At 40.0% G+C, this 25,942-nt stretch overlaps 1 protein-coding gene across 1 annotated transcript in view; it reads right to left on the reverse strand.

The window, feature by feature from the left end:
* Positions 1-25,942, reverse strand: part of arhgap24 (Rho GTPase activating protein 24) — a 68,673-nt gene that overhangs the window by 35,443 nt on the left and 7,288 nt on the right. Inside the window, exons 2-3 of the mRNA XM_047570486.1 lie at positions 21,574-21,789; positions 5,693-5,780 (exon numbers count right to left, since the gene is read on the reverse strand). Of these exons, the coding sequence (XP_047426442.1) occupies positions 5,693-5,780; positions 21,574-21,774 (289 nt within the window). The 5' untranslated portion in view covers positions 21,775-21,789. The remainder of the gene's footprint in view (positions 1-5,692; positions 5,781-21,573; positions 21,790-25,942) is intronic.

Here is a 25,942-nt window from a genome sequence, read left to right on the forward strand (position 1 = left end):
GTTAAAGCCAGAGGAGTCACTTTGAAGTCTATGCAAGAAAAGCTCATACCTGATAATTATAGTAAACATGTCACTGTGTGTTATGTCCTGGGTTTACCTCTGCTTTCTTAATTTGCAAAAATGCAAAGATCTCCTGATAAGGAGTGTTGTAATGGCCTCCACAACCACATGAGGGCACTGTAACATTTATTTAGAAATAAAGACTTCACAGCAACACTGAGTTACAATGAGGAAACGTGAAGACATCGCTTTAAGATAGGGAACTCAAAAATAGAACTGAATTGAGACCATGTACAGAAACATGAATTCATGACTCTCATATGAATGAAGGGACTACAGACTTGCATGGAAACATTCCCACAATTCAGCCTGACTGTCGACCCTGAACCACGCAACCAAAGTGAGGGGAACGGAGCCAAAGACTGAGCCTGGGGCAAAGAGTGACATACTGAGCTCATGTTGCAGCCAAAGTCTTGTCTTTATTGGAGCTTGGGGAAAGACAAGCACACTGTTTCTCCATCGAAAACCCAGCGGGGAGTGTTTCCTGTGTTGATTCTTGTTTTACGGGATGATTAATCACAGTTGGACGACAGGGAGTGACTTTAAGCAACAGGTATTTATTCAGCTTAAGCGGCTATAAGAAAATTTGCCATTTTGCCTGGATTCGTGATTTGCTTTTAGCAGGCTGCGCCGCATTGTTCGGAGCTGTGTCACACCGTGCACCTCCATAATGCTGATACCTGGCAGGCCTGGAGAGGGTTCTGCAACATCAGATAACGCTGCACAATGAGGCGGAGCAGCAGGATGTTCTGATAAGTATTCCAGATATATGGACTTATCCTGACAGTGCTTCCTGCCTGTGAGAGTCACTCCTAAGGAGCAACTTTTCCAATGATCCCTCGGGTAAGTATCACTTTGGAGCAGGACAAAGTCATCCCAAATCTGTAAGCTTTTCAAAATATGCCAAATTCTAGCACATATTTGCACATTTGTGTTGATATCCCTCTTCCCCTCAGCTCAGGTACATGTGTGCTCACTTGTTTCAACACGCCTGTGCAATGGAAGACAATGCGGCTGCCGCTTGAAGTCTCGGTCTTGTGCAAGCGCAACAAAGCCCCAGTGTCATACGGCAGAAAATAAAGAGACGCAGCCGTGATCCTAGTCTAAATATTGTTTGCAGTGCGGTGAGTTCGCCTCACAAGCCCCCCACACCCCCTCGCCTGCTCACCTCTGCAGGTTTTAACACACATCAACCAGATGTGGAAAGAGACAAAGACGAGGCAGCTGGGAACGAGCGGGAAGAGCAGAAGGGATCATCCGAGAATTCTCGTCACAGGTGTCCTCTGAACTATTTTGCAACTTTTTTTCAGACGCTGACTGAGTAAAACTTTCCAGAAACCCTAAGAATACAGATATGGTTGTTGATCAGAGAGCGGAATGTGTACCCTCTCTGTGCAGATGTCCTGATGCTGCTGGCAGCCTCCAGATACTCCACTTGTGTTTAAACCCCATCGCCCTCGTTACAAGACAACGGACATCTCTGTACGAGTCTGACTTCCACCCCATTTCCCGTGCAACCCCTCCCGTCACTAAATGTCGCTCTGCCAGAGACTGTCCATGGTGTGTTCGAACTGCCACATTTAGACCAGTGGAATAAATGCGTTGTGTTTTCCTTTCATTTGCTCTCTCTTAGACCTCTTTATTGGCCACCTCATAACAAGAAATGTTCTTGTTTTCTGCCAGTATGGAGTGAGTAATGGGTGATGCAGAGTGGGGAAAACAGTTTAGTAGTAATAGTGGTGCTTTAAAGAATGCTAAAACTCTCTTATGTGTCTGTTGGGTCCTAATTGAAGAGCGCTTCTTATGGACGTACGAGGAGTCTCATGCATTAGTCTGTGTGAGTTATTTAAATGCATCTGAGACACAGTCAGGGCAGCTAGAAGAAGAAAGATGTGAATGTAGGCTATATGCATGTATAAGTGTTACAACTGCAATGACACTGCATATAATATGTAAAGGAATAGTATGAACATTTGCTTATTTGCTGCACAGTGGAAGAACTGTCACTCTCATGTGTCATATATAAAGCTAGCGAATGGTTAGCTAAGCTTGGAAACAGGAGTTGTGTTATGGGTTATTTATTATTTCTACTCCTGATTTGTGTACAAAGTGTTAATTATATATAATGGGTGTAAACAGAAAGCTTCAGAGTTGCTCATACTGGAGGTGGACTTTAGCCAGAACAAAGCTAGCTCATCACACACTAGACTGTTTCCAGTGTTTGTGCTAAGCTAGCTAATAGTTTAGCTAGTGGTTATTTTGTTGGTAGCTACTATAGCCTGTAACAGTATATATTTCTGGTTTCAATATACTCAATTGGACAGGTCCTATGTAAAAGTCCAGCATGAAATTGTTAGCTTGTGTTCGCTAACGTTAGTGTCACTTGTGATGCTGTAAAAAATGCAATGCACATACAAAATAGTATCATTTACAGTAAGCTGATCTACATTTTCCACTTCTGCTTTAGAGCAGAAGAAAAAAATAATCTAATTAGATTTTGCAAAAATAAACTTTAATTCCTCTAGCTGTATGTGTTTCACATACTAGCATTTACAAGTAGAAAAACACAAAATGATGGTTATATTACAAATTCAGTAACTGATGACATAGATTTGAAAAAGCAAAGCTTGGAATGAGAATTTATTAATTAGCAAGTTTGTGCATCCCGACTCTAGGCAATCACCCCAAATTTTTGAACTTGAAAACAACATTTTATGACATTTTATATAACATTTTATGACTGGGTAGAAGGAAAAGACGTCATAATTTATTCCACAGTTTATCTTGCCTGTCGTATTCTGTTGTAATCGTATACAATTAAGTTCATCAGCATGGTTCAAACTGTGCTGGTTTGTACTGTACTGCACTATCACCACTGTGTTACCATTTCACTGATATGTTACCTCCAAAACTGATAGACATTTTGTTGTAAAACTTTTTCTTGTTTTTTTTTTTCGTCAGCTCTACTGAAACTAAACTGCTTCCCTAAAAGACATTGACCCACATTCACCAATACAATGACAAAAGACACAACTGTTTCATAAAACCTCAGTTATCAACAAAGATAACAAATATACTCTCAGAACATTACATCATTTATTGTGGAACTTGTTATGGCTGCTACTGCAGGCATTTTAAAACGTCCTCTACCATCTTTCAGATTTTGTTATTTATTTTTTTTAAATTTGGTAACGTCCTGTCCCATAGGAAAAAATGAACAGAAGGAAGGTGTTTTATGAGTTGAATACTGAGTCTCATAAGGCTCATGAGCCTTATGAGTCATCAGAAACTGAAAATTTGTCAAAAGGCCGCATACTTTTTCCAGAGGAAAAAACAAAAACTAAAAATTCAGTCAGTGAGGCATGTGATCATTTTGCCATATTTAAAGTCTAACTACAAACTGCAGGTTGCATGGGGACACAAATTATGACACTTTAAATCCAGCAGTTTTAAATGCTGTAACATACTGTGGTCATGTAGTTCCCAAAATAACATCAGCTGAATCATTCTATGAACACACAATTTCATTTCTGTCACCTGCAGTGCTTAAAAAAACATCATGAAAGGGGGTTATTCTAAAAACCTGCGTGTTCCTTAACAGAGATATGTGGAATTAAAAATGAGAAGTGAAAACACCAAGTTTTGCTTTTGAAACTTCCACTTTATTCCTTTGATGACACGTGACATCTTTGAGTCATTTTTATTTAAATAACTTTCTGACAACTCTCAAGATTCAAAGACCGAAGTCATTTGAACAACTTTTCCATCCACAGCAGCTGGTATGTGTGTTGCGTATTGTCTCAACAAATGTCAAGGCCTGTTCCCTCACTGAAAGTAAACAGACTAGCATAAAGGTATAAAATAGAATAAAAAAATATCTAAAATCTGATGCTTTTAGATATTCTCTGAGGCTGTTCACTGCTGATACATCAATATGCAGCGTAGTGAAAAACAATGTCTAAACAAAACTACTGGGGAGCATTGTTGCTCTCATAACACAACCACCTCCAGCCATATTAACCATGAGTTGACAAGTTCACATCTAATAGAAGTTTATCTGTCAGCCTTGGTGAGCACCACGCCCTTGTGGTGTCCCTCAGGGCTCTGTTCTCGGGCCCACCCTATTCTCTCTATACATACTCCCCTTAGGGCCTATTCTCAGGAAGTACAGCATCAAGCACAGCATTGTTATGCAGATGATATCTGGCTTTATCTGCCACTGAAACTAACATTTGTCACCTCATTAAAACCACTGTTGAACATATTTGAGAACATCAAAATTGGATGGCTTTAAGTTTTGTAAATGTGAATGTGAGTAAAACCTAGGTTTTACCGGTAAAACTGGGTGCTTGGCTCCTTCCTTGGTCCTGAGATCCATGCATTCAATATGTATATGGTAAAGGGCAGTGACTGGATGAATCTATTTTCTTTCACTCTTTTTTTAATCTTTGACTTTTGAAGGTTTTCCTCTTTTGTAATCTTGACTATTTTTAATGCCATGTATGCTAGTGTTAGCCAGACCTCTCTGTTGGCTTTGGAGCAGTCGGTGCACCCCATCTTTTGACAAGAATACACAAGCAATACACTTTCCCCCCGCACTGGGCTCTAATGTTGCGTGAATTTATCTAAGCAGGAAACTGTCGACTCACTTCACTGGAAACAGCAACCAAAGAAAAAACACCATCAAGCAGAATCAGAAACATCTGGCTTTCTACCATCAGCTGTCCAAATAACCATGTTATTGTTTGTTGTCTCACTTTTTACCCACCAATGTTAGACTGAACATGTACCACTATTTATTCTTGTCACAAATCAAGAAGGTCTCTTGATATTTTGGTTTCCTCTGAGAGAAACTCAATTGGATACACACCGAGGGAAAGATAAATACAAATAAAAGCTGAGTGGCTGTTGCACACATCCTGTGTTTCCTACTGGGCTTTAGAAGGATCAACAGAACAGTGTTGATGCTACTGTATCTTTTAACATCTGTGTCTGTGTCTCCCCAGTGTGCATGTGTGTTTTAAATATCCATACACTCACATTCTTGGCATTGCTCTGCCCTGGGAAAATACTTCACTTTTCCTTTGTGCTTCATTTGTTTCCGTACAATCACTTTGAGTGTGTGTGTGTGTGTCTGTGTTTGTCTCAGAGGTTGCATATATGGACAGTGGTTCGAATTAGCCTCACGCTAGGCCAAATCTTGATAGTAAGACAGTAGTTTAAAGGTTGTCATCAAAATAGTACACACCAGAATTGCTTACTCGGACTGTTTTATATTTAGAAGTGAGTTGCAAGTGGAAACTAACAGAGGAAGACAGTGATTATAATTTCGCAACATACTGTACAACTTCCTTTTCTCTTGGCTGTTCAAAGAAGTTTGCCTGATGTTTACTGTGTTGCACTTTACCTCGTAAGTGTTTGTTTTATAGGGTGTGATGAGTATACATGCTGCGAATTCAAAGCCCAGAATACACCCGTCATTTTATGTAGGAACATAACTGCAGATGTCATAACAGCAATCTATAAGAGTTATTTTCCACGGCGTGCTTTTGTTCCTTCTGCTGCCCGGTCAACACTGTCATCATCATTCTGTCAAGACCAAAGCGGTTAAATGTCTTAAATCTTGTCCTACCTGGAATGACCTCGAAAAGAAATTTCCCCCCTTCGTCGCCGCTGGTTGGATGTTCTGTAACTCTGTTTCCAGGTAAGAAAATGGCTCCCTGTGGAGAGTAAAGAACAGGCCGATCAGAAGCAACATTTTGGCTTCAAGATGACAAGTTGGAACATTAAAGGTGACATTTAAAGTAGTATTTGCTGTGTTTTGCAGTCTGAAAAGTCTAGTTCAATGCTGCACAACTACACAACTTATCGCGTTCTGGCGTAACAACAGCCCTCCTGAGCTCAGCAGCTTTCAGCTCTCATATATTATCATAGAAAACTGACATGTTTTTACATTGGCATGGCCAGTAATATCCCTTTCGACCCCGGGGGCCAGTGCACAGTCCCCAGGGAGACGTGTCGGGATGATGGCTGTTATATATATTGTTAAAATGTGGTAAAGTGGCAGCATTATAGAGAATAACCATCTCTCTGCTCTCACTTCTGCCCAGAATGAGTCGAACATACAACAACTTCACAGACATCGTTGACTCTACTGTATGTATACATTTATTATTCATTGTTACCTTGTTATTAACATGTTTGTTCACAGCTTAATTTATTAGTTTGCATTAACATCACAGCCACCCAATAAAAAATAACGATGCTACAGAAGAAAATGGTTCAAAATTATAATAAATGTCATGTTGACTAGCCATACATTACAAACAATAATAAAATTATATATGTCGCAGTTAAAACTTTTATTTTTGACTTACTATCGTGAATATTATTAGTAATATCATCATCATTCAACCAAATAATCAGATGCATCTAACAGACGCCTTCAGCTCTGCTAAGCTTTTAGCTTTTTGAGTAATTGTTTTAATTTTATGGCCAATGTGTTCTTTTTTTGTAGCAAAAATATGGACTAACTATATGTTAGAGATGTTGGTGGAGATCAAAACAAAGCTAAAAGAAGAGCAAGCTGTTTCTAACATGTGTACAGTGTATTTTTCCCATAATGATATTGATGTTTTTTATGAGGCGATTTTTCTAAATCACATGTTAAAACATTCAGCAGAAACTCTGATAATGAATGAATCCATCACTATTATTATTACAATTCAAACTTTTCATTGTCTCAAGTCATTCACAACAGGACTTAAGTCTTTTTACACTGGTGCAGTTTTATAGTACTTGTAGCTTTCATGGTAACTGACCAGTGTTTCATGATATTTTGTTGAAACATAAATGTTAGATTGATTTTTAATAAAGGTAACAATCAAATATAGCACCTGAAATAGTTGACTTTTAGTGAGAACCTGCAGAAAATGTGGCTGCACCTTGTTTTTTATGTTTAGTTCTATTATAATCCCAGATGTAGTTGTATAAATTTTAATACTAATGATAATGTAGTTTAATATATTTCACAGATTTCACTTAGCTAGCAAATACCTTGTCCTCATGTTATTACGACAGAGTCGGATGGCCTCCCTCTCGATTAACGTGGACCTCAGCGCCACAGCGCAGCATCTGACAGTCATTAGTGCGACCTCTATCCGGGTTAATGCTAATGCAGACAAGATGTGCATAGGTGACAAAGTCAGTATCAAGGACTCGCGCGCGTTAAGAGCATCAGAGAGGGAGTCTGGTTCCTTCCTGCTGAGAGACAGAGGGAGCCCCTCTTTAATGAGCCATAACTGTGACAATCAGGAAGTGGAAACCCTACCTGAGGCCCCAGATGAAGTGCTTTAAAACGAAGCTGTAAAGATGGGACAGACACGCTCCAAAAGCGGGAGTGGGGACAGAGCTCATTTGATGTGGTTGTTAGGAGGAGAATCTGCTTAGCTTCAACATCTCTGACGTTTTTATTTTCATCGAGATCTTTTCATCGTGCGCGTGGTATTGATTCTAGGGAAACAGAATATGACTTATGTGAACTGGGCGCAAACAAGAGGCAGATTTTTATATATGCGTGTCCTTAAAAAAGAACAAAGTGGCCTGCGCAGTCATTCCATACTGCAAAACCGCAACACCACGGATATTCCTCCGCCACACTTTCCATACATCCACCCTGGTGGCCTGTTGTTTGCTGCAGACAAACCAAACCACAGGCAGAGTAATATTTACCAAGCAAAGAGTACATTAGCCTGGCCCAGCCCAAGAGGGTGGATGTTGTTTTTTTTGTTTTTTTCTTTGCATTTTTACTTTGTTGTTAAGTAGCATGAGGTCATTTCTGGAGTCGGCGTAATGACACAAACCCAATTATCTTTTATTCTCAAACAGAAAGCCACACGTATATGGGACTCAAGAGGCTCAGTGTGAGAAAAGCGACAGCGAGAGGCTCAGGCCGTCTCAGGGTTCCTGTTTCTAAACAGTGTGCTGCGAACGAAATCAAATTATTTGTGGGTTTTCAACAGGCTGCAAACAAATACCAGAACACTGACTGTAACTCAGTGGCACACATTTGTCTGACCGGCAGCATTGACATCCACATTCTTTCTGCTTCTAAGCATCTGACCTCTGTGGTTTATCGACAGCTGTAGGCTAAGTGTCCTCACTGCGCCCTGCAGCTTTGCATGTGTCATTAATTACGGGTTGGGAAGATTTCCTCAATAAAATAATCAGGAACTATTGTGGCACCGGCATAGTCAATGGGCAGTCTTATCCAGGAAGAAAATAGATGCTCCGCTATGTTTACCACTAAGATAAGATGTGAGAGGGTGATAAAATCAAAATAATGAGCTGGAAAGGTGAGAAAAGGCTTTGTGGTGCCAAGGGAAACGTCAGTGATGGGTGATAATACTCTCGTTTTTGTGTGGTTTTCTGCAGGCGATATCTTTAGAATGAAAAAAAAAAAAAGTAATCCTGAGGGTTTGTTCCTGATCTGCTCGGATGAATGTGCTGGAAGAAAAAAAAGGCAAGTGCACGTAAAATATAAAATAAAAAGCTGAGGAATGAATTGTTAGCAGAGAGATTGATTTCAGATTGCAAACGGATAAATGCTTACAGTGAAGTCAATTTAGCTCAGGTTATTTGTGTAACAGGTAATTTAAGCGCCAATTAAAACCCCGGGCTCATTGATCAGCTGTCTTTTTATCCGTTAATTACTGTTCTCCAGCCCCGGTGACCTTTCAGACGCGGGAGCTCAAACTCAGCCGGGGGCCTGGAGACATTTTGTTTGCATTTGTGTATATCTACGTTGATTCCTGCCTCCATCTGAGGATCTGTTTTTGACCGTGTAAGACCTATAAGACATTTTCAAGTGTTCCAGAGAGCTGCTAATGGTTGTCCAGCTTTGATCGCTCCACTGAATTCGCTAATCCAATAAATGTTATCATTACTCCGCAGTCATAAAACAGGTATTTCTGGCCCTGTGCCACGTCCAACAGCCACTGTAAAATACTCCTTCTACAGCTGTGACCGCATAGGCTCCATCAAAAAGTATTAACAGTAAAGGGGTGACTTCCGTCATAAAGTTTTACTTGCTTGCAGAATTAACTGTGGGTGAAGTTAGAGATGATAAATCAGGTAACAGTGAAATTAACGACACAGGAGTGAAAAAACGAAGAAGGGAAAATTAGCAAACTCTGCTGCAACCATTTAACAGGCTGTGTGAGTTGTTTGCTAAGAAGAGTTGTGATTTTAAAGAGTAGAATGGCTCAGTTTCTAGCAAAGTGTTCTGTAACCTAACAACCAAATGTTAAAGGACAAGATAAATCAACTCTTTAAACAAAATCTTGGACAGTGCTTTGAAGATGGACTTATCAGTTCTTTCACTTCCTGTTCCTTCAATTCTTTGCATCCAACTGTATATTACATAATATATACTTAGAACTGCACAACACATATTCGGGGCAGAAACGTTTCAAGTTTTTTTTTGTTTGTTTTTTTCAAATCAAATCAGTAGAGTGTGTACACACGTGACGTCACAGCCAGCGAAGTCTCCATGGTTACGGATACTGAGTGGCAAGAAGTGACAGTTGTACATGGACATTAGCCGCATAAGTTTGACTCATAGGCTTTAATAGCATCTACATTGTAAATTTAAAAAGGTGAAGAGCTGCTTTGCGACTGACTGTACCAGCAGATTTTTTTTAAAAAAGCAGTTGGAGATATGTTTTTACAGATATCTCCTACTCCCAAAGAATCTGTATTATGAATTACGAGTGGTTCACATTTAGTGTCACGTATATTAATTCATGCTGTATTTTTTTGATGAAGCCATACCCTCTGGAGTTCTGGACGGCAGCCAGATAAGTTTGTTGATGTTGTCGTTTTGGCGTAGTTACAGCCGGCAGTAACTATTTCATTTCCAACGATAAATAACAATAAAATAATAAACACAATGTTTGTGATCACTCCTCATCATCTTTTTAACGTCCGGTCAGACGCTACAGTGTTTTATTGCTAAAGTTACTTCTCAGTAAAGCTCTTAGCGTTAGCATCTTTCATTTAGCCACATTTATCATAATGAAATTAGCTAAAACTAACTTAAACTAATTTAAACTGAGGCTAATCCACTTTAACCCTAACTCCATGTGAGTTCGTATGCATCATTGTCGAGTCCAATCGTGCTTAATTTGATCTGATAATCCACATTTTTCCCCGGTCTCGCTGTATTTACTGATACATTTCACCATTTTGCTCCTAGGGGGCGTGGCCCCAGGCAGCCCTCTATCAACCTCTTTTATAAGACATAAGACAACATTTATTTATCATACTTATGGGAAATTGCCTTTTCACAGTAGCGCAAAATTAGGTACGAAAATATATACAATATTATTTTGTAAAACGTTTTAAATATTGAAGCATTTATTGCGAAATCATATAAGATGAGTCTTCAGGGACCGTAACCCTCTAGACATATATATATATATATATATATATATATAAATAATGCTCCGAGAAGTATTTATATTACAAAATCAATCAATGCACAGAAGGACTGACTAACCAACGTTTTCCTCAGCAGGGCAGACTGACTCTCAAAGTCTTTGCTTAACCTTATTAAATAAGTAATGCCTTTATATAACCATATTAAAGACAGAGCACTCCTTTGACTTTTATGTGCTTTATAGATTTGTGTTCCTCCGAGTCTTAAAAAGACACATATTATAAGGACATACTGCTGATCAAAGTGAATGCTGAGAAGCCTTTGGGTTTTCGTTTCCTTTCTTTTTTAAGAAAAAGTGCAATCTTGAGTTTTATTTAGAGAAATGTCTGATTTGTCACTTTCTCTTTCTGAATGAGGTAACACAACCAAGCCTCAGACTGTGGCCCACGAGTAAAAGTGTATTTATTTATATAAATTTCATGGAAAACTCTAAAGCAGATGCCAAAATGAAGGTCTGAAATATACATTTCTAATTGTAAATAATGATACTGAGTGTTGATCGCGTGTTTCCTCTGAAAGCAGCGCTCTCTCAGTTCCAGTAAATCTAGACTTTTAAAACTAGAACACAGCTGTGGGACACATTACTACTTTGGCTTTGCAAATTATGCAAATGATCAAACCACGCGATCGGGAAACATATTCATCTGCTCTTCTAATATTTTCTCGGGAAGTTAGTTCCAAGCCAACGGTTCAGCTGAACTTGACATAATCAGAACAGACCAGAGATGCTACGGTATGATACTCCTCATCAAACATTCCCAAGCTGCACCCTTTGTCCTGTTTCAGATCAATATCCAAGCATTAAATAATAATTATTAAAAAAAAAAAAAAAAAACCTGCAGTACTTTTCTAAATCAGTCTAAAGTGGTCTGTAAGTCAGAAATGATTGAGAGGAACAGATAAGAAAAATTAGACATCGGCGACAGCCTGGAGCCTGGAGCATGATAAGCTTCGCCGCGTCTTGAAGACAGCTGTCTGCTGCTAAGTAAAAATGTATAAAATTAACATTTGGCCATACCAAAGCAAATGACTGAGGCAGGTCACAATCAATGCGCACAAAAAACAAAGTTAGAATTATATCTTGGCTTTATATATATATTTACATAAAAATAAATTATAAAATTATATAAAATGGACACTCAAATAAATACATAAAAGAAAAATGACAATCAGAATTTAAGTTACAATTACTGATGAAGACTGGTTAAACATGTGGAAAATACATCACACACGGAAAAATCTGATACAAGAGTAAACAACTAAACCAAAATATGCCCTGTCGGAGAGGATGTGGAGTAATGAACGCAGATCACTTACATGTTGTTTCTGGAAATGTGATAAAATAACGCAATTCTGGAGAATGTTACAGGATTCACTACTGAAAATGCTCAGCTATGGGATCCCTATGTCATGTACAGTACTATATCTATGCAACATATGTGAAGAAGAAGCTATTACTAGGAAATGGGTGAAGGAAACATGGAAAATATGACCAGACTACAGGAAGCTCAATTCAAATAAAAAAATATTCAAGACACTCAACATTTCTTTCAATGTTATTTTTTGCCTTTATATAAAGGAAGAATTCTTAATAAAAAACTAAAGTGAAAAAAATGACTGAGGCAGACTGAAACAAGGTCAGTAGACGTATTCAGCTGTCGCAAATGAAAGACACGTCATCAAATACCTACAAGGACAGATAATAAATGCAGAGACAAAATGTTCGGATACATCTTGAAAATCACCCGACAAGCACCACGGTGTCTTTTAGATTCAGTTTCATTAAAAAGGAGGAGATTTGTTCCTCTGGAGACCACACAGGAATCATTTTGGAGTCACTGACCATTCCTGAGTGCTGAGATTTATAGCTTTAATAAAAAAAAAAAATGAAACCGTGCTCTGTCAAACGAACACAATCTGCAGTATGTATTTGGTGTAGTGTTTTGTATCGATACATGCGCTGTGGTACATCAGCATCAAGGGCCACTTTATGGGTTTTAGATTATTAAGGTCACATTTTAGGCTTTCACATTTCACACATAGTATATATAGTATATATTCACATTTCTATGTTATAGTGTGTATGTGATTAACCTCCTGAGACCACGAGACGTCCTCATATGGGGACATTAAGTTTTAGATTTTATTGCAGCTCATTCTGCTTCATTTGAACCCTTTGTCCTCGTTAGTGGACATTTTAGTCTGCCATCTAGTGGTAGCAAAGAGTCAATACACTAGTCAGTGAAAACATGATAGCAGGCATTCCACGGGATTCATCATTTATTTTAGGCTTATTAACATTTCTAGTTTGATATGACACGCAAATTTAACAAATTTTATCAATAGCAACAAGCTACAACCTCGCTAATTAGCACGTACTCATTTGAGGACATTGGGACTATATTGTTTGCAGTTCTGGTGTTGCTCAGCCATGTTCAGGTATTAAAATAAACAGTTTTATACTTGTCACACATTGGTGACTTTAATGTAATACAAATAATTAAATAATCCCAGTGTCCACATATGTGGACATTGTTTTTTTGTTGTTGTTGTTGTTGTTTTTTTCAAAATTGACTACTTCCTGTTGAAAGATGATGCTTAGGTTTTATACTTCTTAAGTCCTGCTGATCCCAAATACCCTTGAGAAACTAAAAATGTCTCAGGAGGTTAATATCTTTGTCCTGAATTTGGAATTAAAGATGAGCCAAAAGTGGCTCAATATTTTCTCACGATTACTTTGATGCAAAAAGGGAAGATGACATCAACTTTGATTTTTTTCTTAAGGTACTAGAGGTTTATCTGTGTAGCAATCGTGTTAGACCCGGGATATAAAAGTCTCCCAGCAGTCCAAAACGAACATCAGGTTAAAACAAACAGAATAACCAAATCCAAGCAGGAAGAAATGTTTTGTGTACTTCTTGTCTCAGACGCCCCTTAGGGGGTTTTAGAGGACACAGTGGAGTGGATTATATGCCATAAACTGATACCGCCAAGACACTTTCTAATTCACTTCTGTTTCTGAACGGGAACTGGCTCCACAGTGACCTTCATCAGCTCTAAACCCTTCTCTACGCTCAGCAGCTTGTTGCCAAGAGGAGAAAACCTGGTCTGGGATTTTAAGAGTCGGTGTACATTTCCTGAGATAAAAGATGCTGAAACATTCTGTAAAGCTATAATGTTTGCTGAGGTCGCCAATAAAAAGGACACGGTTTACAAGTTAAATCGCTTTAAATCTATAAAAGGGCATTAATCAAAACTTGCTGAACCAGGCATACCCGCTTCAGTTTTCCATTCAGCTTCTGCACAAAATGTGCATTATCTCCTTGTGAGGGGAAAGTGTGCACATATTACATCTGCACATACATAAAGTTAATGTTACCGTCTCAGGGATTGGAGACAATCCTGATCAATTCTGAGCACAGAGAGCGCGCCGAAAACTTGAGCTTGCAGGAACTTGTTGCAAGTCCAGCGAGAGTTAATTGACTTGTTCCCCCGTCAATGCAGAGTCTATTAGACATTCAGTCACTGTACGGGAGTCGGAGAAAATAGTCTTTGTACTTAGTGTGGGTTCTAGGGACCCCTGGCAGCCAGAACTGTCTTCTGTTAAAGATGAATTCCTCTCATGCTCCAGTGAGTTTTTCCTCTACAGAAAGTACCTGTTCATTTGTCTAACCGGTGTACTTATGTCAGCAATAAGATGGGAGGATGTCATTCTGCATGCAGACACTTTAACATTTATGTGAACATTGTATATTGAGAACATTTGATAATGTTCAATTAAATCGTTCTTAATCCCGACAGTAAGAGTCAGGTCACGTCTCAGTGTGATGCTGCTCACTGGATCCTTGACAATTATATATAGTGGGGTTTTTATTCTCCTGTGATTGCACTATAAAAGAAAAACTGTAGCGGCGTTAGTCAATGTCAAAAAAGTGGCTACAGACTTGCCGCTTTCATCAAACCGGCGACAAGAAGACACAAACTTGTCGAGTGAATAATGCCAGAAACCGCAGTGGCATTTTATTTACTCCTGTTAAATGCCAAGGTCAAGCGGTTTTCCAGCTCGAGCGGGGAAAACAGAAGACTTCAGAGCACTACTGCACTCTTGCATTATTGATTTTATGTAATTTCCAATTAAAGCCAGCTACTTTTCATTTTCTCTGAGGTCAGATGTGCTCGCCCCCCCTCCCTCCCCCACGCTATGAATATTAATTAACCGACTTGTACGGAATCACAATATCCGAGTTAAATTTTAATACGTGTTTCGTTTCTAAGTACAATACACATCGCTTTAGTGTATTCATTCACAATTCTCTCATTCATCCATAATGATGCCTCCCTGAGTGCACTGGCATACAGATATAATGCAAAGTGGTTTAAATTACAATAATCATACCATTTCACCAACTGGATGAACGGCTCCTTTGTGTGTGCCTCGGCGAGATGAAATCTGAGGACGTGTGTGTGTGTGCATCTAAGAATGTGAGTGAGTACATGCATGCGTGTATACATCTCCACGGACGAGTAAGGGCAGGCAGATGGCATGTTGACGCTAAGCCTACACGTGCTGTGCCCTACGCATGCTTCTCAGTGACCCTTCACCTCCATCTGACTCCCATTCCTCAGATTCCACACGTTGCTCAGAGAGGTTCGGCCCAACTGTATGTGACATGACACGGTCGAGTGCGCTGACAACAGTAATAATAGTAATAATGAGCTTTCTCGAATGGCCTCGTCTTGTTCCTAGATATCAAGTGATAGCACGCTGGGCTTATGTAACACGAAAAGAAAAGCAATCGAAGGTGGATGCAGCAACATCACAAACCCCTCCAACCTTCGCTGTAAAACTTAAAGGGATACGCACTCACCGCTTTCCCCAGTGTTGGGGGTTTAGAAAAAGCGTTTTTAAATAGGCCCAGATATAGACCCCTTCACAGTTTGTAAACAATGTAATGTTTTTTTTTGAGGGGCGTGGCTTAACTGGAGGCCAAACATTTCAAATACTATAGCCTGTAAACAGCGGTTAGCATGTTTCAGTGGACTGTTTTGGCAAAAAATGGATGAGGAAAACGCATATTTTAGAGAATATACTAATACACTCACTCCCCTAAAATGTGAGTGTTATTTTAAAAATTTGACTCTGACTGATGGGACTACGTTCACCGACCCCTACACTCTGACTCAGTGGATGGACGATTTGACCAAATGAGGACACAGAGGAGACGAAGTCTGGTCTGTCCTTATCAAGTGAAGCCTCTTCAACAAAGATATTATAAGATGTAAGTGGAACCACTGTGGAGGGTAAAGTAGTAAATGCAACTTTTGCTTGGGCAACCCTGAAACACGTGTTAACAGTGCGTTAGCTCGCGGTTAGCATTAGCATTAACGTGTAAGAATATCAGAAATAATGATTAACTTGAAGTACGTTCAGTCAAGATTTATTCTAACCAATAATGTTATGCAGGCTGAAACTGATGATGCATTACATATCAATCTGCCCTGACAGACTGTGCGTGTTGTTGATTGTCTCACTCCAATTCTTTCATTTAATCTCCAAAGCCAAACCAAAGTTGTCTATGACTGGCAGTGGCTGGTATGTGATGAAACTTCAAGTTAGTGTTTTTGGTGTTTCAGTTTTAGCCCCAAAAAATACAGAAAGAGACATTTTCATGGTTGAAAGTGACAGTGTTCGCCTCAAGCTCCAACATTGTGACGTCACAGCGACGTAGGCCATGAAGGGGTCTATTGTCCTAATCTGGCAACACAGCTGTTAGCTTTAGTTTAGCATGTAATGTAGTGTTGCTAATTAGCCAGTCGTTTGCAAAGTGATACATAAATTTAAGAATTTTCCTAATTATTTCTTCTGACCCGTGCATTCACTTCAAGTACAAATGTAGTCATAACAGAGGAACCTGAAGACCCCCAACGTCCGTCAACACACTGCCTGGTTTTCAGGTGCTGCATGGTGTCTTTGCCAGAATATAGTCCCAAGTCTTTATCTCCTCTAGGTAATCCCTTTGTGTTAATTGCAATGACATTTGTACATAGAGGTGGCATATCACTACGTCCACTCAGTCATAGTTCATTGCCTTCTCTGTCTTCTTTACTGTATCTAGATTGTCAGCAAGAACACGTTTTTTTTCTTATCCGTGGTTCCTATTAGCGAGACTTTCTCAGCACTTTCAAAATAACTCATTGCCACCATTAAGAGAGTTCGTCCAACAGTGTTGCTCGTAACGCTGGAACCATTTATCACCTCGCTCCACAGTTGCCCTCAGCTCTAAAGAGTCTAATAGCGTTTCCATTCCGTTGGCTGGATCCAACCCTCCACTTTACCTTAAAAACATGTGTCCTTAAGCAAAAACAGAGCTAAATCAATACTTTAGATAATCAGAAACATGTTTCTCCTTGTCTTCTGGTTGTGAAAATAGGGACGTTTTTGCCAACCAGATGTCTGGATCCACTTAAAAGATGATAATAAATCAGCATTGAGAAGAAGAAAACTGTTACAGGCAAGTGAAGGCTTTGTATACCCAACCCTCCACCCTGACCTCCTCTCTGAAAAAAGAGAAAGGTCACATCTGATTTCTGAACACTATTTCAAAGCTAGGCATTTTTTTTGGCAAGCACATCACCGTTCCCATGTACGAATCACTTTAGTTTTCGTTTTAGTTTTTCAACAGCTTACTTCACATTGTAATTATAAGTAGCACCTGTAGTTATTATTGTGACAACAACATCAAAAAATGTCCTGAATGCGCTCCAGTAAAAATGTCTGATTAAATGTTCTGTGACTGTTGCCGTCTAATCAGTCAGCGCTAATTTGTTTGTGTCCATGTTTCCATAGGCAACAGAGAAAGGCAGATGTTGTTCTTCCTATGGAGGAAGCAGCAATTAGGCTAATCCGACAGGTAACAAATGGAAACTTCACAGCGTGTGAGAGAATTAATTAATAACTGAGCTAAATATGTCTTGGCCCTCCTGCGTTACGGAGTTCATGGCTCGGGACAAGGAGATTTCACTTCGCTGCACACGGTCTGAGTTAAGAGACGTGCGCTTTCGGTGCGTGTTGTGTGCAGTTTCAGGCCGTCTCCGTCCCACTTGCGTCTGAAACTTTTGTCTAGCCCTCCAGTATTCTGGTTTCGGTGCCGTGTTTCGTTGTTGTGTTTGTGCTCCTCCGTGCTGCTCTGCCTTGGAGGTCATAGCGCGTAAAGGAATTTGAACACACTCCTCTGTGCCTGGCCTATTTTTATTGTCATTTCCCATTCTCTGCTAAAAATAAATAAATTAAATAGGAGTCGTTTCAGGTGTCTGAAAGTTATCATGGCTTTGTTTCAGAAGTAGGGCACACATGAAAAGCTGCACACCACAAGATGAGTGAAACGTTCCTCAGGTAGCTGAAGCTGCAGGGACACTAATGACTGACTTTTTCAAGATAGGCAGATATAAATAGCTAAATTTATTTCAGCTTCCTGTTATTTTGTCTTAACTAACCGCCCACAGCACCAAGAAATAAAGCAAAAACACTTTCTGCTCCTCAAATAAATAGACCACCTCCCTTCTTAAATGCACTGCTCAGGAAGCAGAGATTCCCAGAAATAGCAGTGAAGAATATCTCTTCTCCTCGCATCTGGCCCGCGGCCCACCTCCAGGTCTGGAGTTTCAACCTTCAGAGGCTTCGGTTGCTGATGTGGCTCGGGTTTGGCCGACTCGCGTGCGCTGGGAAATCAGCCAGATGAGCATGCGGAGAAGAAGTGTGGGCAGATGAGCGGCATAAAGATTTCTATTGTGCGCCAACGTTCAAGTTTCCCCAGGAAAGAGGGGAGATTGTTTTGGGTGGAAACAGATATTTGAAAGGGAAGCGGTGCGTTGTGTGTTTCTGCAGACGGAGAGGCCGGAGCGTCTGGTGTGAAATAAACATCCTCCGCTAATTAAAAAAGAGCAACGGTGGATTCAAGCAGGGTTCCGTGTGCCGCGTTTACGAGTCCAGGCGACGGACCCTCCGCCCCTCGATATTCACAACCTTGAAATTGGAGATTTTCGGAAAGAGTTCGTGAACTGTGAAATGTTTGCTGATAGTTTTAGGATCGTATCGACCGTATCGTATTTTTTTAATAGCTTAATGATGAGGTCACGAGTTGCTTTCGAGGGCTACTTTACCTCCCACAAGTAGCCACCAATAAATAAGTGGGGAAAATCAGGATAGAACTGACACAAAAATGAGAACAGATGATAAATTGCTTGTGAACAGACTTCTATCTTATGTTCATGAATGAATATATCTGGTGACATGTTCCTGTAATCCAGTATTTATGCTAAGCTAAGCTAGTTACGGCCTCTCTCTTGCTGTCAGTCGTCCCATCTTCCTCTTAGTAGGGAATCAAACAAGTTTAACTGCTCCTTTAATATCACTTCTAATCTATATCCATGTGTCCTCGGCTCCCTGTCACACACTGGCCCGCGGCAACAGATGGATCCCCTTTCCCCTCAAAGAAAAATAACCCGACGACAACAAATTCGGATCCCACTCAATCCCAGAAGACTGCAGCCAAGGACGGTTTGTTAAATGCAGCACGCAGCTCCTTTCTGTACTAACCTTGTGGAATTAATTATTTATTCCGTCTCATCCACATATCTGAGATTTCTGCTTTGTAATGAGAATCCAGTGTCTGTCTTCTGCTGCTTCTTTGTTCAGTCCCACACATGCTCGGTGAGAGGGGCTGCCTGGAAACAGTAACACTAGAGATGGCCTCATTGTCTGTATTACTCACTGTCTCCCCTTCTTTGAGGATAGCCTCGTCTCTTGGCTTCAGTGGAAAGAAGAAGAAAAAAGTTTGACTTTAACAGTCATAACAACCCGAGCCATGTGAGTTAGAGGTGGATCTTGTTATCTCGCTGGGCCTACGGTGAGATGCGTCTGCAGGTGTCGATTACAACGGGCCGGCGGTCAACGTGCAGAGATAGACAAAACAACAGCAAAGGAAGAAAACTTCTTGACACATGTGCAGCGATGACAAAACACAACTATATACAGAAAACTCCTCCAAATGCATAAAAAAATGACAGATTACAAGTGTCAAAATGTTTTTTTTGCATCCCCCATAGCCCGTGCCACCTTTTCTGTATTTGAGGCCTGTTTGTGTTTGCATGTGTTTTGCACTTGGAAGCCCCTAAAACATGCAAATGCACTGTAGGTCAGAACGGTGAAGATATTTTTACATTTGCATGTATTTCCCTGTGCTGCAGTCCACCAAGGGTAACTACAAGCGATTCAGAGACGCGGCTCTTTGAATGTTTGAGGGTTGAGTTCATTCTATGTTTTGCACAAACCAAAAAGAATGATTGTAAATTCAAAAAGCTAAATGAATAAGTGATGTATTTGCCTTTGATATCTAAGATCAACCGGATTTATGTCATTTACTCCCTCCGAATTCCGATACAGTGCAGTATCTGTGGGTGTTTATTTCTCCTGCCTATCTAGAATCACCGGTTTGATGCTGGGATGTGTTTCACGACTCACATAGTTTGACTTCTAGAAGAAAATATAGATTCTATCTGGTAAAATGTTTAAAATGCTTGATGTGATGTCTGGAACTGATCCAAATGCACATGGGTATCCCAGATCCAGCTTTATCCAGATTTATTCCTAACTGCATAGTACAGGTATTTACAGAGGCGATTTTTTCATATATCATTCAGAGCCTGATTTATAGAACATTTTACTATCAAAAAGGTGGCGAAAATTGATTTTTTGGGACTGTTGACAGTATTTTGTTGTATTTTGTTGAAGTGATAAAAAGAGATATTCAAATACCTGGAAATCTAATACATTAACAAAAAGGAAACAAGAATTTTGAACCTTGCTTAAGCCATTATTCATATTTCTGTTCTGCAAATTAGCGCATTTTTAAGAAGATAACTCCTCATTTGCATATTTAAATATTAATTCACAGAAAACTTGTAATACGAAAACATATTGTATTAATGTAAGTAATCAACTGGAGAAGTTTCATGGTGATGTCTATTAATAAAAATGTTTACCCCATTCACCCGTAGCATCTCCCCTTAAAGCTACATTGCATAAGTTTGGTGAACCCCACATACGTTATATACATCCATCAGGCATAACATTAGGACCACTTGTTCCTCCAAAACAGTTATGACTCATCAGAGAATGGACAGAGAATGGGTCTTGTGAGGGTGTCTCGTGGTGTCTGGCAACACAATGTTAGACGGGGCCTTAGAGTCCTCTGGGTTGAGGGGAGGGGCCCCTGTAGATCAGACTTGTTCCATCAGTCTGGGATCTAGTGAATTTGGAGGCCAGGCAAACGCCTTGTGCTGTTTTTCATGGTTTTTAAATTGTGTTTTTTTGTGTGTGCCTTTGTCCAGCTGCATCCTGCTGGGGATATCGGCTGCAATCAAGGAGTGTCATTGCTATGGGGTGGGGGTGTCTGATCTGGTCTAGAACATTGAATTCAGAACATAGCATTGTCACAAGATGTTTAATGGTATTTACTTCTCGTGTCAGTCGTTAAATCTACGAAAACTCATAGAACCCATGTTACATCTGTAACCTTTGCTTCTCCACCATACTCTGTGTTTGTCGCCACCAATGCTCCACTCTTCGGCTCCGACAAACCAGTCATTACTGGCTGACATAAAACTCACCACCACCACAGAGCCTGCATGAGGATGCCCCCACAGAGAACATATTTAGAACTTTATTGTGCGAGCTTGTTTGGCTAAGGCTTGAACATAATGGACATTCATTTATATTCAGGAGCCCTGCGATATACTCTCAAGAGGTAAATATTTCTAGATATTTCAGAGTAATTTGTTAGTTGGAGTCACACCAATTTGTCAGCCCCGGTCAGCTCGGAGCAGATGAAATTTATTCATTTATTCAGCTGACAGAAGCCTAAATGTGCTGCGCGAGGATGCATCCCAAACTCAGTGATTAGTCAGTGAACTCTGCCATCATATGAAAAATCAGGGTGTAAATCTTTGAGGCTCACCAGGGCTTTGGTCTCCTCCTCGTCTTTGTAGTAGTAGAGCTGATCCCCTCTCAGGACGAACCAGCGACTGTGCCAAGTCTTGACAAACCCTCCTTGCTTCCTGAGCCACCCGCACCTGACGACATTCGGCCTCTGAACCTCGGTGCCGGCCTGACCCGCACCGCGCTGAGGACTGCTGTGCGACACACACTGGTCGTCCATTCCAGCAATACCAGTCTGAAAAAGAGCATAAAAAAAAGTATAAATCTGTTAAGACCGACTGGAGTTCCAAACAGACCAAGCAATGCCAATATTTTGCAAGATTTCCACCAACAGAGAAAGGAAAATTGGATTAATTATAGGCACCACAGTCAAATGACAGCAGCAAGTCTGTTCAGTGTTCTGAAAATCTCATTCCTGTTCATCTCTAACCAACTATCTGCACTGCTAGATACCAGTAAAGGTATAAATAGCAATGCCTTTTCTTTTGAATTATTATTTTTCATCTTTTCAATGAAACCTTTGACAAGCAGTGGTTTGCCTGTTGTGGAGGTTTGAGGCTGTCAGACAGAGCAGAGTGTTAGCAAGGAGACAAAGGGAGAAGTGGAAATGTGGGAGGAGGAATTCATAAGTCCACAGACCAAACCTCAAATCTCTTTCATATTTTTTTTTCTCGTGTCACCCACCTACATACAGTAAGCTGGCCTGCTGGGCTCGCTCTTGTCTCAGTTAGATTGAGTCTCTGTGCCTCCTCAGTCCCCTTTCAAGTTTTTTATGTGGAAGAAAATCTTTTTTTATTTAAGGAAAATCTGATCATGCATTCGTACTATATGGTGAGGGTATGGTGTATGTTTATATTGAAGCAGCTAAAACCACATTGTTAATGTTTTAGAACTGGTCTGTCCATATGTCTGTAGGTCACTACTAAAAAAATCTTTATGCAGCTCAGCAGTGTTCCGGGCAGCAGTGGAGCAAGGACAGTAAAACCTTCTCTTGTCTTACGGAGACAGCAAGAGTTGTGACTGCATGTTAATGCAAAAACATGTTCCCTCCTCTTTTCCTCTGCAACCTTTTGGAAGATTCACAACTATTCTTGTGCAGACAATCATGATACATACACAAACAACTGAGCATGGTACACACAATGGCACATGGCAAACATTATACTAGGTTAGCATCAACAATTGTGCTAGTGGGCTAAATAAAGCTTAGGAATCAGGAAAATATGTTCACACGTTCTACCTCCAGTACTCTTGTCAGTCCCAACTCCTACGTCCTCAAAGTTATTAAAACCGTCTGTCAGCAATCCTCATCATCTCCATCCATCATTTGGATGTTTATTTCCAAATAATATCTCTGCCTTCACTCAAGGAACTACTAACAATGAATGGGTTGGCCAAAGTGTTACACTTGAACGCCCACATCTGGTTCACATACCTTCTGAGGCTGTGTGAATGGAAATAATTTTTCATAACAGCAAGTATGAAAAGGTACCAAAAGGGGATGTGGGACTAGCTAGGAAGCTAGAAAGAGCGACAAACCAGCGTAAAGAGAAGGGCTGGGCCTATCGATCTAAATATCGATAGTGTCGATCCCAAGCACGGTATCGGATCGACAGTGGTGATGAGATCGATCATTTTTCAACAAAACATTTTTCAACTAAAACAATTCTGTGTAGAAAAAGGGAATTATTTAAAACTTATACTGTCAAATTGTTCAATGATCATGACAGTTCAAGAAAAAGTATCGCTCACCCCGATACTATTCCCACTATCGCTCACCCCCAGTAAAGAGCTCACCTTTCCTGATTCCTTCTGAACCTTTGGTCTACGCTTTATTCTTTCTAAATTATTCGAGATTACGTCTTTGTCATCTCTTTATTTAGTTTCCTCCTTTCTCGGGGCTCTCGGGGAAATTAACACGCCACACATGACATTTCTCGCGCAGTAAAATGATAAAACTCGCCGGATATAAACTTTGAAAGACATTAGTAATCTATGAAAAGGTGAAGCGAAGGCAGGCTGCTCTGGTTCAGTCAGCGACCAATCAGAAAATAGTAGCTACCAATCAGCCAATCACAAAATAGTATTTGTCGTTGCCAGGTGAAATAGGAGCGCCCTAACTACGCCTTCATGCACTCACCAAAGAAGAAATGGAAGCGGAAGTCCGTTATCCGGTAATCACTTTACTTTATTATTATTGTTATTTTTAACAATAGTTGCTTACAGTCTAGGAACTATGCAGTATATTTGCTTATGAATCATGGTAGGTTATCTTTAAACATCTCACTCCAAGCTAAATTCAAAACTGGAGAGCCCTGATTCTCTTCTTGTGGGCTAGTTTGTTTAGCCGGGGCTAACAAGGCGTAAAAGCTGCAGATCCTTATATCCTTCAAACAACCAGGCCATCCTGCTTCTTCAAAATCACAACCAATCGCATGTCAACATCTACAGTACACACTTAAAAAAGACACTTGCATTACAGTTTCCTACACATATCGCTTCCCTATAAACACGTGAAGCTCATTCAGCGTCACGCTGTTGTCTATCCCGAGACTGCTGCTGTCAGCTCCAGGCTTTGCCATGTTATCGGTGGCTCTCGTGGTGCTTGGCTTGGTGGATGTCCAACCAGCCCACAGGCCCCAGATGAGGACCAGATGCAGCCCAGCAGTGATCCATGCGGCAGTGGAACAAGTGCAGCAGGGCTTCTCTGGTGAGTTAAAAACTTCCTCTGTCCCTATGTTCAGTGCATGTTCATGCTCAAACATGCTCCCTCCTCTGCATTCCTTTAAGAAAATAGCTGTTTTTCACTACATTGTGGTGGCTGCAACCTAGTTATTATCTTTTATCCATCTCAACTTCGTCTTGGCTCCATTTTCATGCAAGATCCATGTGGGAAAGAGGGCAGGTCAGTTCTTTCTAGGAAAAACTCCTCACTGAATGTGATCATTTATTGCACTAACAATGGAGAAAACAAGCGCGCACATTTGATCCTAGCTTAGACAATCTGTAATGCACGACGAACACACACACACATGCAAGTCAACAGTTGATACACACTTATTTTGTGATGGAGGTGCCTGCTGTGTTAAGACTGTAGTGCCACACAGCCTCACAATTTCATGCCTACTGAACAGGCCATAGTCAGCAGCACTGCTGGGGCTGGCCTGGTCTACGCTGTGAACTGAAATTGTAAATAACTCAATGTTTTCGTCATGTGAATAACTTCTGGCTGACAGTCAAAACATTATTTAAAATTTACGTCACCGTGGTTCTGGTCTAAAGGTAATAAACTGCCATAAAAAAGTATAGAGGCCAAAGTCATTACTAACTACACTATAAATTACCAGACAAATCAAAATCGTGGAAAAGTTTGCAGTACATTGGTTCATGCAGGAGCACAACCTTAGTTTTCATTTAGTCTTATTTTCTATATTTTTGCACAATTAAAAATATACATAAAATATTGATAATATTAATGATAATGATAATGATGAAACAGTGCAGGCAAATAAATCACGGTGGGCTTATTTGAAGCCTCCACCTTATAATATTATTACAATATACTAATATTACAGTTTCATGTTATTATAAAAATAATAAAAAAAAAACACATAAAAAATATCTAATCAACCAAAGATTTTGTGACCCTTCCCCCCGCAGTACCTCCACGGAGCCTCTAGGGGTCACGGACCCCCTGTTGAAGACGTACAGTATTATTTAATATATTTAATCATTGAAATCTGGAAACTCCCATCAGTTATATTTAGTTTTTTAATTAGTAAATGTAAACATGCTGACATGGTAAACTAATATCAGGTGAACATGGTAAATATCATTATGTCAATATTAGTTCCTCCCCCTTCGCTCTGCTGCAGTTTTAGCCTGTAAGATTAAATGAAATGTCCTTAAAGCCAATACCATTTTCATTTTAATTTAACACTATGCACATGTATATTTCAATTTTTTGGAATTTTAATAAAAAAAAATCACTCATTCAAATTTCGAAACACTAAAATACAGCATGTATGGATTATTATTATTATCCCAAACTGGGAAGTTTCAGTCACTGTGGCAGCAGCAATGTACACACTCGCACACAGTCTATAACAGTAAAATTTCAATGAAGTTAAATGAATTTTTACAAACCTACGAAGAAACATTTATTCATTTTCTGTAACCGCTTTTCCTCTGGAGGACTGTCCTTGGGTGAGAGGCTGGGTACACCATGGACAGGTCTCCAGTTTATCTCAGGGCTAACACGGAGAGACAGACACCTACAACCGATTTAGAATCACCAATTAATCTAACGAGCATGTCTTCGGACGGTGGGAGAAAACCAGAGTACTAACAAAAAACAACCATGTGAAAAAAGTCCATCTGTCTTACTG

This window comes from Mugil cephalus, chromosome 19 (genome assembly GCF_022458985.1).
Source record: "Mugil cephalus isolate CIBA_MC_2020 chromosome 19, CIBA_Mcephalus_1.1, whole genome shotgun sequence".
NCBI lineage: Eukaryota > Metazoa > Chordata > Actinopteri > Mugiliformes > Mugilidae > Mugil > Mugil cephalus.